Source organism: Chaetodon auriga, chromosome 3, assembly GCF_051107435.1.
Source record: "Chaetodon auriga isolate fChaAug3 chromosome 3, fChaAug3.hap1, whole genome shotgun sequence".
NCBI classification, from domain to species: domain Eukaryota; kingdom Metazoa; phylum Chordata; class Actinopteri; order Chaetodontiformes; family Chaetodontidae; genus Chaetodon; species Chaetodon auriga.
In genome coordinates, this window is record NC_135076.1 from 3,788,288 (window position 1) to 3,800,496 (window position 12,209).

General features: G+C 41.3%; 1 protein-coding gene across 1 annotated transcript; it reads left to right on the top strand.

Moving 5' to 3' along the window:
* Positions 1–3,575: 3,575 nt before the first annotated feature.
* ttr (transthyretin (prealbumin, amyloidosis type I)) lies at positions 3,576–6,299 on the top strand. The gene is made up of 4 exons (XM_076727021.1): positions 3,576–3,668; positions 4,700–4,828; positions 4,935–5,066; positions 6,065–6,299. The coding sequence occupies exons 1-4, from the start codon at positions 3,597–3,599 to the stop codon at positions 6,170–6,172; spliced, it is 441 nt and encodes a 146-aa protein (XP_076583136.1). The 5' UTR covers positions 3,576–3,596; the 3' UTR covers positions 6,173–6,299.
* Positions 6,300–12,209: the final 5,910 nt, after the last annotated feature.

Consider the following 12,209-nt stretch of genomic DNA (forward strand, 5'->3'; position numbering starts at 1 on the left):
CAAACTCTATTTATATAGCACTTTTTATACATATTAAAATGCAACACAAAGTGCTTTACAACAGTTAAAAACAATATAAATGAAAACAGAACAGTGAAAACCCATCCCTCCCACCCTCTGTATGTACTAACACACACTCTCAACACACATGCATACACACATACACACACACACACACACACACACACACACACACACACGCACACACACACACACACACATACACACACATTCTCACCACAGACAGTAGCGAGAGTAGCAAGACACGGCAAGGCACTGAGGATCGAGGAAAACACCACCTTTGGGGCCGTCCACATAGAGAGGAGTCGTCACAGACCATGAGCACAGGTGGCGCCGGCAATATTGAGATGATCTCAGGCGTGCTGTTCTCATGTCAGTTAGAATCTGTTCTGCTTTGCCCTAAAGGCAGTGAGATGTGATTGCTTACACTGAAGTGTCACCTGCATTTTCATTCGCACAGATGCCTTAAAAACAAACCGGCAAGAATGTCCACTTGTTAGAGCTGTGGGAACTCTTGTGTTCTAATGTTCATGCCAATGTGTTTTCAAAGCATTTGTGCTTAACTCTATTTACATCGATGCATGACCTGCTACAGGGCTAATGTGAGGACAACACCTCTGTTAAACCTGTTGTACAGCACGACTTTAAACCACAAAATATAACACCACCACCACCACCACCTCATCACTAAATCACCTGGATATGACTACACACAGTCACAGGAATTACAGTTACATACAGAGGCCCTGTCACCTGTTTTTAAATAGCAGTAATAATTATAATCTTATTGATTTAATGTGTTATCAGATATAAGGAATCCTTTCAGAATCATATCTGCTGAAAGTATACTGTACAAAATGTTACCTTTTGTTTTTGCAGCCTTTCAGCTGCAAAACTGAGTTGAAAGTTTAAACTGAGTCTGTCTCAGTTCCAAGAACAGCTGAGGTCCTTCACCCCTGACCACAACCAGCATCACTGGATGAAGCCAGTGTGCTCTGTTGAAACCTCTAACCTTACAGTGCACATATGTCATATTTTTGCCATTGTGTCTATTTTTTCGACATTGGATCTTTTTATTGATATTTTTATACTTGCACCTTTATTCATATGTTATATCTGCACTCTTTTTATGGATCATATAAACACATAAAAAATAAAGTAAAAACATCAAGTTCACTGGAGAGGAGATGAGTCGGAGCCAACTTTCATTTTTGGACTGTTCAATAAAGGTGTGGAAAAGAGGGAAACGTTCAAGTGGAAGTACACAGAAAGGCCACCCATGCTGACATATCTCATGTTTGACTTTCATCATCCACTGGGACAGAATCTGGTGATCCATGCCTTACAACACTGTGAGAGGCTAGACAGGAGGAAATAATCGTATCAAACATTAATGGACAGTGGACAGTGGGCATTCATCAAAACAGACACAAAACACAAGACGATATGTGGACAATCAGGGAAAAATGGATCGCTGACTGAAGAAATTATGTCATCATCCCATAACATGCCTGTGTATTTTAAACCTTTAGACATACTAAGACAGCATTTAGACTATCCAAAGAACCAGATTCACATACATATCAATAGCATCGTTATATATACAGTCAAGAGCAGCAAGAAGTGTCAGGACCTAAAGTACATATAGGGGAAATTACACAGCTGCTTGTTCGACGGGTCTCAACACAGGCAAGCGATGCCCTGGGGACAGGACTTGGCAGCTTTCACACATTTACGACTAGTAGAAATATTTAAACATTTAAACACAGAAACATTTTAATGACTATGAGGTACATGTTAGACAGGGAGGACGGGTGGGTTGGAAGAAGAGTTGCGGAGGCTGTCTATGTCAAAGTGGAGCGGCCCTCACCAAACAGATACTGTCCTCAGCTTACAAAGCTGAATAACACTTCAGGGACCCTTTATAACAGTTGACAATGCAAAGGTTTAAAGGTCAAGTTTAACGGCTCATTAAATGCTCAGACATGGCAGATTGCACTCCTCTGAGGCTGAATTATACAATTCAGCAAAGTGAATGACAGCAGCAGGACTGTGACTCCATTTGAATACTGCAAGCAAAATGAGCACAGTGCTACAGAGTACACACTGCAGGCTATTCTACCTGGTTTGTACTCCTGTAATGTTTGCAGATGGCATCTCAGTGCATCGCAGGACACGTAGAGCCAGAACAAACTCTTTTCAAGAAATTAGTAAAAAACAACCAACAAAAAAAAAAACTGAATCAACAAATCGATTCTTCCTATCTTATACAAATGTCCCCAAGGTCAAAGTTCATGTAATGTCAGTAATATAGGAGTCAGTGCATCCAGTTCCTGAGGTTGTTACACCACCTTCTGGTGAATTGATTAAAGTACATATGATTGAAAAGCCAAAGCTGGGTCCCAGATCCAAACTATGTAGCAGTGGTGGAAAGTAATTTAATTGAAATACTGTGCTTAAATACAGTTTACTCAAGTATTTCTCTTTTCTGTCACTGTATACTTCAACTTCATTTCATTTTTTTATTTTTTTATTTTTTTTTACACCATTACATTTATTTGTATTTTTGGCTTGTGTCTTGTGTGTAGTTGTCTATGAGTTGTTAGTGGCTCCACTAAACTTCTCCCATAGTTTCATTGAAATTATTGGTCAAATTATCCAATATTTGACAACACATGGAAGATTAGAGAACAGTCCAACATCTTGAAACAGATGTGTATCACAACTTTGTTTTTCCTTTTTACTCTCCTATAATATCCCATGACCCTTCAGATTTGTCTGGTGACCCTTTGCAGGGGCTCAGCCCCTGATGTTGGGAACCACTGGACTACACTAGTTAACAGTATATAAAGTAGTTAAAACTAAACTAGCTCTGCCTCAAGGAGCCACAAAAATAAAATGCACAACAATGTCACATAGAATCATGTATCAGTCACAGGGGTGAAACCAGAACTTTTACTACTGAACTTTGAGCGCTGATGTATTTTAACCTCAGTAAGATTTTGAATAAATGACTTTTCCTTTAGTAATTGAACTGAATACTTCCTCCAACACTGGTATACAGTCTGTACTACACCAACTGTCATAGTACACTGTGTTTGCACATAGTATATGAGAAATCAATATACTATACTATTTAGTAACAGGAAATGATGTAGGAAACAACAAACAATGAGAAAATCAACTCCAAAAAGAAACTGCAAAATGTTTTAAACAAAGCTTAATTCAAAATTAAAAGGTACATGCTTTTCTTCAGGATTCAGGATTTCTTCTGGATCTTCTTTGACCTTTTTCACCACTGTTTCACAAACTTATCTACTATCAAGTAGATAAAATGGCTCTCTAGGTGTAGGTGAGAGGACTGGCTGCTGAAGCATCTATACTGGTTTGGTCCAAGGCTGATTTAGTCAGTTACTCATTGTCCAGGTATTGACATGGTCCACAGAGCTGGCAGCAGGGTGGGTGAGGGAGGGAGGGACGGGGGAGGACAGCTGATGTTATAAGAGGCCTGAGACAGTGGAGGTCATGTGTGAACACCGGTCAACGCTGTCAGTCTGTCTAACCATCAGCAAGCCATGCTTCAACCACTGCACTATCTGCTTCTAGCCTCAGCTGTGCTGCTCTGCAACACGGCCCCCACGGTCAGTGTCTGTGTTCATGTTTTACGTGTCACTACGAGCTTGTGTTACAAAACCATTCTAAATTAGTGTTCTTCAGATACAAACTGTATATTTGGTCTGTAGCTACAGATTTTGAATATTTGTAACCATTTAAAGTTAAAAACAATAGAAACTGATGATACGTGTCATCAGGTTGCAGAATGAGAGGTTAAGAAAAATAAAATTGTTATCCTCTAATAATATGTAAGTATAACTGATTTCATTTCATCTGAGATTTTAATCAGATATCCTCTTCGATCCTGATTTGACTTGAGGCCAGAGGGTCACTGCAAAGCCACAATCTTCAACACATTCTCTCTAAATCCCTGAAGGACTGTTAGACAAGGCTTGACCATCATGAAGCATGGTAAACTAAGTGATCTAGAACTCCATGAAAGGGTTTGTTTCCCATTAAAGATGAGATTGGAACCAGAGTTTCCCCTCAGATAACTGTGCAAGAGATGAATGTTCAGGTAAACGTGAGGGACCTAACAAACCACGGTTAACAAATGACTGTACCAACAGCAGCTTCTATGAACATGCAGCACAGGCCAGTGTCATTATCGATTTGTGGAGAAGAAGGTAGTTCAGTGACCTGCCTGTAACAGTTCACTCTCATTATGTACATACTGCTCTGCTCTGTGCTTCCACAGTGCTGGAAACACCAGAGATAGCAGCTCTGTAGCGTGTACAGATTGTGTTCACTGAACTCATTGAGCTGAATAAGCAAAGCTAAGTAAAGGAAATGGAATTTAAATCTACAATCTGAAGCTGAATGCTTTGGCTTGTTTGTTGTTGGCTTGACTTGTTTTTAATTCAAACCCACAGCACTTAGTGTAGACAGCTGTAGACAGCTTCTGTTGCAGTTTGACATGGGACATTACAGTAATATGAGTAACACTGTGGTGCGTTGAACACTGGATCTACCCTGGTAGTAGCACATGGATGTGTGAGAATGAATGTTGTATATGTTAGGAAGAGAGCACGTTGGGTAGTCCTGGCTTGTGTCTGTGCTGCAGGAAAAACATGTGCGTCCTCTGATGGTGAAAATCCTGGATGCAGTGAAAGGGACTCCAGCTGGATCAGTGGCATTTAAGGTGTCTCGGAAGACTGCTGATGGGGGGTGGACACATATTACTAATGGGTATGTACAATATGAAATGTAAGGTTGAGTATTTTATATGTTTCTTCTCACTATCTATTTAATATGTACAAACCATGCAGACAGATTTCCCTGTTCCTCGCTGCAGAGAGACAGATGCCGCTGGAGAGAGCCATAATCTGATCACAGAGCAGCAGTTCTCAGCAGGAGTGTATCGTGTTGAGTTTGATACCAAAGCTTACTGGAATAGTGAGGGAAGCACGCCGTTCCATGAAGTAGCTGAAGTGAGTATAAACCATACATCACACAAAGAGCGCAGTTCCATTTCCTGCAGTGTTAACACCAACAATTGCCCTCTGCTCCAAGCTCTCAGTTTGTCAGCAAATGGCGACATACTGCATGATTAATTGAGCTAACTAGCTAACAGCAGCTAGCAGCTACAACCAGAGAGAGCGAGAAGAATGAGTTTGGTAATACTACGAAAGGAAGCACTGATGCACCTTTCCTTAGCATTTAGAGAATCTGAACAGCTCTTTTGATGACTGCTCCGTAGAGTGATTCTGGTTCATTTCACTCAGTGAGGAATCTTCAGAAAAAAGACTATTCGACCACAACCCTGGTTGAACCAGGGTTGTGTTTGTATGTTTTAACTCCATCTTAAGTCCTGGGAGATAGTGGAACCCAGAAACCTGAAGGTTTCCACAGTGGAAACAGTGTTGCTGAGGATGCTGATGGGGGCAGTGTTGAGGGGCTTCTACTGAGGTCCACTGACATCTCCACAGTTTCGAGTATGTTCAGCTCCAGGTTGTTCTGATTGCACCAGAGGACCATCTGTTCGACCTCCCGTCTGTGGGCAGACTCGTCACCGTCTTTGATGAAGCCAATGTCTGCAAACTTAAACAGGAGCTTAACAGATGGGTCACCTGGGGTGCACTCATTGGTATAGAGGAGGAGGAGGGGGAGGAGAGCACACATCCGTGAGGGGCTGCAGTGCTGGATGTGATTTTCCCCAGCCACACCTGCTGCTTCCTGTCTGTCAGGAAGTTTGTTTTCCACTGGCAGGTGGAGGCTGGCACAGTGAGCTGAGTGAGCTTTGAGTGGAGGATTTCTGGGGTGATGTGAACGCCGAACAGAAGTCCACAAACACGATGTCCTCGTGTCCCTAACATAGACTTTACCCTCCACTGTGTGGGACGCACTGAGTGTAAATCTTTCTACCATTCACCCTGTGGCATTGCGCATGTGCAGCATGTTCTGACCCAATGGATGTGTGTTTGTGCAGGTGGTGTTTGAGGCCCATGCTGGAGGTCATCGTCACTACACCTTGGCCTTGCTGCTCAGTCCATACTCCTACACCACCACAGCCGTGGTCACCGACGCACAACACTGAGACACATCACACCATGGATATTTACTGAAGGCATCAGGACAGCAGGCTGCATCTTCTCAGTTTTTTTTCTTGTCAACATCTCTCATGTGCTGATCGAAACAAACAATGAAAATGTCCTACGAACAAGTATTATGTGTGAAGCCATAACTTGAACTTGATATATACTATGGATTTATTAAAAGCTCATCAATGAGCCGCACTTGCACTGGATGACGTGTTCCTTCATTACCATGAACACACACACTGTAGTTTATTTTGGATCAAATCCCACATACACAGTTCTGCTGCCCCCAAATACTCACTAGAGCACCAAATGTGGGTTAATCTGTGCTGGAAAATGCAAAATGTTCTACTGTTTGAGTAAAGTTTGATTAAAAAAAAAAAATAAAAAAATAAATAAATAAATAAAAAATATGGTGTGCATCGGTTTTAGTGAATTACTGATCATTTTTTAAAAATGAAACTATTCATTTGTTAGCTTTTTTTTTTTTTTTTTTTAAGATTCGCATCTTCAATGGGAGCCAATGGAGCCACAGAGGAATCACCGAGCACTGAGACACAAATTGTTAGTTTTTGTGGGTTTCTTCTTGAAAATAAATAATGCCAGCCTTTCCCTTTAACACTAAGTTGAGCTTCAAGACAAGTGTTCTTATCATATCTAAATGTGTATTTTATATCAGTAACAGTTGTGTATTTCAGTATTTGTTTACCCACACAGATTGATGCAACTCAAGGAGCTGTTAATAAAAAAGCTTTTTTCCACTCATATGAACTAGGAACACAAAACCAACTTAAACACAGTGTCTCATTCTGTTCCATACAATGCAAACTGTACTGTCATGCAGGTCAGGGTTTTCAAGAAAAAGGTGCAAATGTGATATTTTAGCAAAACCAAAACTCACCTTGAACTTCTTTAACAAATAAAGAGGAACTTTTGTGTTTTCTGTTGTGTGTTGTCACAGATGACTGTGAATTCAAGTACTGTCTGACATGATCCCACCTCAACACAGGCCTTCTTATAGAACGAGGTGCTGATAACATGACAGACTGCTGTGATCTTCATCTTTTAACAGATATAATGCTGTGTGAAACACATCACAAGCACAAGAAATGAGACAAAAAAAATCAGGTCTGTTTTCCAGGATATGGCAATGAAGTGTTTATTTTGTCTTTTGTTGACAAAGAAAAAAAAAAAAAAAAAAAAAAAAAAAAAAAACTTTACAAAGTAACGGTTCAACACCAGACTCAAACTGTCTTTATACTGTCTGTTACCAGTCTGACAATGGAGCTAACTTCACCATGTAAAAAAAAGTTCATTGATGTGTGTGTGTGGGGGGGGGGGGGTGGCATGGGGTGGCTCCAGCTCATGCTTCTGAGCCCGTGAGAGGCAGAATGAGACAGAACTGTAGGAACTGAGCATGTGCAGAGTGGGTGCTACATTATGTTCACAGGGTTGGCTCAGTGTGGAACTTCACTTTGTTGAACTGATGAAGAGCTTGGTGATCAGATGATCGTGACATACAGAGGATCAAAGAGCTACAAAGAAATGGTACACGTCCCACATCGTGCTTTAATGTGGTCAAACACAGCAGGACAGGGAAGGACACTGGGCAATTTATTCTCTATCATTTTAGCTTCTCTAAAGCTCTCAGGACAGTATTTGAAAAATGGCTCTGCTTTCGTTCGGCCACCACCAAAATACCAACCAGTGTGGCCACATACGATGTTTACAACAGCCTTTCATTTGGTAACAGTGGACCCTGATGGACACTAATCCATAAACAAACCTGATGACAATATTGTTTTGTTTTTGTGTGTTTGTGTTTTTGAGGGTTTGACGAGAACAAAAACTTAATGGAAAGTTTCTGCTTTCAGCCATGTCTCATAATCTTCATCCATTTAAATGGAGATGGTTCAGGTCTAATTTAGAGTCAGACTGATACTGGATGCTAGAAACACTTGATCACAACATACTGACCAATATTAACATTTTGGGAAAGGACTCCTCCAGTTCATTCAGGTTTTTTGTGACAAAGCATGAAGTGAGCGGGACAGTTTATAGCTAAAAACATGTCCACGCTCTCTGGACGACAAGCCGTAAAAGGAAACGGTTTCTAAAGAAATTCAAACATTTTGGGATCATATGACATGAATTCTAAATGCTCACGATATTTCACTCATGTTGATTTAAAACTTGAGATGGAGGGGTCCCCATGGGAGACCACTGGATATGTTCTGGTGCTCTGACAGTTCCTTTACACATATCTTTAGCATTTCTTTAAGACAAGTTCTTGTTACTAGTTGGCTGTGATTTACAGCAATACCAAAACACCTGCAGTGTACTAGTATCAGCTGATTTATCAGCTCTTCTCTTTTTACTACTACTTGATCTCATCATCTACTCTCTTTTTGTTACACACATCTCCATCTGCAGGTGGAGGCCACAGGATGTGGCTGAAAGCTCTGGAATATTTCCAGTAGAGATACTTTAAATATGTTTCTTGAAGAACTGTAACCAAGACATGTTCAGCGCAGGACATTTTGCAGTCCATGAATTACCATTTCAGCACCCTCTGGTGGACAAATGACGTAACAGCAACACTGCTTCTAACTGAGTTCAAACAGATCTTTGCATTTCTGGATGCACTTTTTTCTCTATCTACCAGCATATACAGCCTATAATGATATACCTGTGATAAATGGCCACTATATATTGACATACCAGTCAGGCTCTGATTAATAACACTTCTCAAAGTCAAAGAAAAAGACATTTCCATATAATGTCAGAAGGGCCTGGTGAACATGGAAAAATGAAGACCACAGTGTTGTTACAAACATCCACATACCCAGTCTGAAGCAGAACAAAGAAAAGCATCAGAGCCCAGATTATTCAGCAGAGATGAATGTGTTATACCCAATACGAACACATCACATCAATTTGTTGAGTAACTGCTCGTCAATGGAAAGCTGCCTGCGCTGCTGTGAACAAAAGCAAAGCCTCAGCGTACCTGCTCTGCTTCATCATGCACATGGAAACTGGAAGATAATTACATTACTTTCTCCACATACGTACTTGTAGGCTAGGCCATGCAGATTGAAGCCTATAAAAGAGGTTTTGGGGTGCAGGTCTTGCTGCATTTGCCTCACAGCTTCAGCAATTTGTGCTTGAAATTGTTTATGATAGGATATGTGCTTGCATTCACTCTTTCAGAGGGCACTGAAGTTTGGTTTCTATGAATTTCTCAGCAAACAACTTGAAACCTCAACCGCAAGTGACATGCATAAAACGACAAGACCGCCCTCGGGTCTCGGTCTTCATGCATGTGGGTGAAGCTTTGGTTGAACATGAGCCCACAGGCAGTCACAGTGGATTATTGCACATGATGTCAAGGCAGCCATCAACACTGGAGATGACAGACTGAGCAAAATGTTTCAGCAGAACGTCTGGATTCTCATCACGTACATGTTTCACACAGTCTGACCCTATAGTATGATTAATATGAAGAGGACAAAACAGTGACAATTCTGGAAAACAAAACAATTTTAATCTCTTCAGCTTGAATGTAAAGTGAAAAAGAAAGAAGAACTCAAGGCACAAATAAATACTGGTAAATGGAGTACAATTATCTAATGGTGAACACATCACCTGAACAGTCTCAGACACTTTTAGATTTCAGATAAAAAGGACTGGAGTCAGCCTCAGCTGATACTGGGACCCGCTGACCTGACACCCAACACCTATCAGAGCCAGGAACAAATACGAGTAATTTAGAAAAATGATCTCAGACAGATTATTTCCCTGTTTTAGCACTTGGCATCTGGACCAGAGTTTTGGCTTCGGCCATGCAAACTAGATACTATGCAGAGCCATGAGAGTAAAGTAAACAGCCTGATCTGAAGCGCTACATGCTGACTGCCCGGCGGCATCAACCCCGAACACCTCAGAGCCATTTGATACTGCTCTCTAACTCCACAGAGAGAATATTAAAGCGCAACGATGTGTGACAGACACGTGTCAGCTGGAGTCAGTTTGTGATCATCAATACTCCACTGACATGCTTCAGCTGTTCAAGGAACACTCCTCCACACTGACACAGAACGGTCTGTGTACTAGTCAAATACTACTCTGTGAAAACCCTTCTGACCCTCATGGTGTCATAGTGATGTCATCAGGGTTATTTCATGTTGAGCTTGGACACTTTACATTTGTAACAGAAAGGCTGCATTAGAAACTGGAAATATGCATTTCCCAGGCACAGAGGGTCGACCTAAAGATGCTCTGAGTTGCATTATGGGAAGTGTAGGAGTCTGTTTCTGGAGCCTGGTGCTGATGTTTTTCATTTCAAAGGCTTTACTGGTCAAACTGTGTCAAACCTGGCTATAACACCTCTGAGGGTCAGGACATCTCAGCCTCTGATGATTTCATTTTCATAATTCCTTTTTTAATGTCTCTTGTCAGCAACCCAATTCAACTGAAACACAATACTAATCTGCTGGAGTGCCCCTTTAACAAGCTGCATCTCCTTAAAATCCTTTCTTCAAGGCCCAGGGAAGGGGCGTATACTGTCACTGTCATATGTCGTTCAGCTGTAGGTGGTCCTCTCTGGCCTCAACTCTCTGTGGAGGCTAACTGACTCTGGGAGACTGACACCTAAACCAGATGTTTGGTGATGAATGTTTAAAATTCTGAAACATTTTCTGCAGTCAAACTACATTGTAAATACTGGTAAAAGTCATTTGGGCTGTTGTAGAAGAGAGTAACAAACGGTACTCCACACAATGGGTCTAGAAATGCAACGTACAACCTGAACAGTAACTCTCATTATTGAGATTGGTTTGCTTTAAACTACAGACATGTGGGAAAGAACAGGTGGGTGACAGAGGGGGAGAACTGGGGAGGGGAGGTAGATTTTTGACACGTAATGCTAATCAAACAAGCACTTCAACCAAAAAATGGAGAAACCAAGAAAATATGATGAAGCCTGTCCTCAAGTTCACTGTCAATGAGTATTTCTGTGTCTCAAAACTGTCAGTTTGGAAAAAGTTGAACTTCTTCATTTGCACAACAGCAACAGATGTAAAAGCCAAAGGTAACATGCAGCTCATGCTCTTCAGAATGGCATCTCAATGAAACCTTTTCCAAACAGACTTGTTCTGCTATTTCCCTGATTTTAACAATGATGCAAAATGACATTTTCATGAAGGAGGTTTCATGGCATTAGCTCTGTCTGCTTTCAAAGCAGTGGCTGGGCAGCATGACAGAGGAAGTTTGAGAGCCACAGTGCCAGACCAGTCAGTCTGCTCCCTCAGGGAGGTGGCTTTAGTTTGGAGTTTACAGCCAAAATCTGAATGTTGCTTCTCAGATATCTGATATTTCACTGCCAACAGTAATTAATAATTAAGGCATTACTGCTGCATTAAATACTGTAGCAACACAACAGGGGTAGCAGGGCAGTTTAGTGAGAGGGGTGAGGGGTCTGCAACTACATGGTACTGTATATGCCCTAAGCAGCTGATCACCAAGAGTCATGAAAATAATGCTGTGAAGTGAGCTGCCAGGCTACGTCCACTACTTCTCAACTACACTCCATATTACTGCTACAGTCAGATCCCAGCCAGTAACCTACAAACAGGGATGATTTCTTCTCTTATGCAAAAATGTGGTACTAAGCTAAGAAAGGCATAGCAAAAGAGAATCATCTCCTCAAGCAACACTGTTCAAAGCCTGGAAAAGGAAAGACCACGAACAAAAGACGTGGGCTTCAGCACATCAGACTGACCTGTGACTCTGCTCTTCTCTTGCTTTGAAATGTTAAAGCTTTGAGGCTGAACACAAGCCACACTATTATAATGTGAAGTTCAGCCTCAGCTGCTTTTGAGGGGAAAAAAAAAACAAAACTCTGTAAACATATACAGGCTGCTCCAATGACCACTGCTGCAAGGGCTTTTGGGCCCTCTTAAAGACGGCCTTTCCCAGAAGTCCATGCAGTGTTTGTGTAGAAAATAAAGTAGAAATATCACTCTGGCCATTTTCCTC

Bases quoted from the DNA above. Each gene is read 5' to 3' on its own strand.
- ttr (XM_076727021.1), top strand. From the start codon at position 3,597: ATGCTTCAACCACTGCACTATCTGCTTCTAGCCTCAGCTGTGCTGCTC. The intron at 4,829-4,934 runs GTACAATATGAA...CGCTGCAGAGAG, and splicing joins CACATATTACTAATGGGTAT to ACAGATGCCGCTGGAGAGAG. The intron at 5,067-6,064 runs GTGAGTATAAAC...GTGTTTGTGCAG, and splicing joins CGTTCCATGAAGTAGCTGAA to GTGGTGTTTGAGGCCCATGC.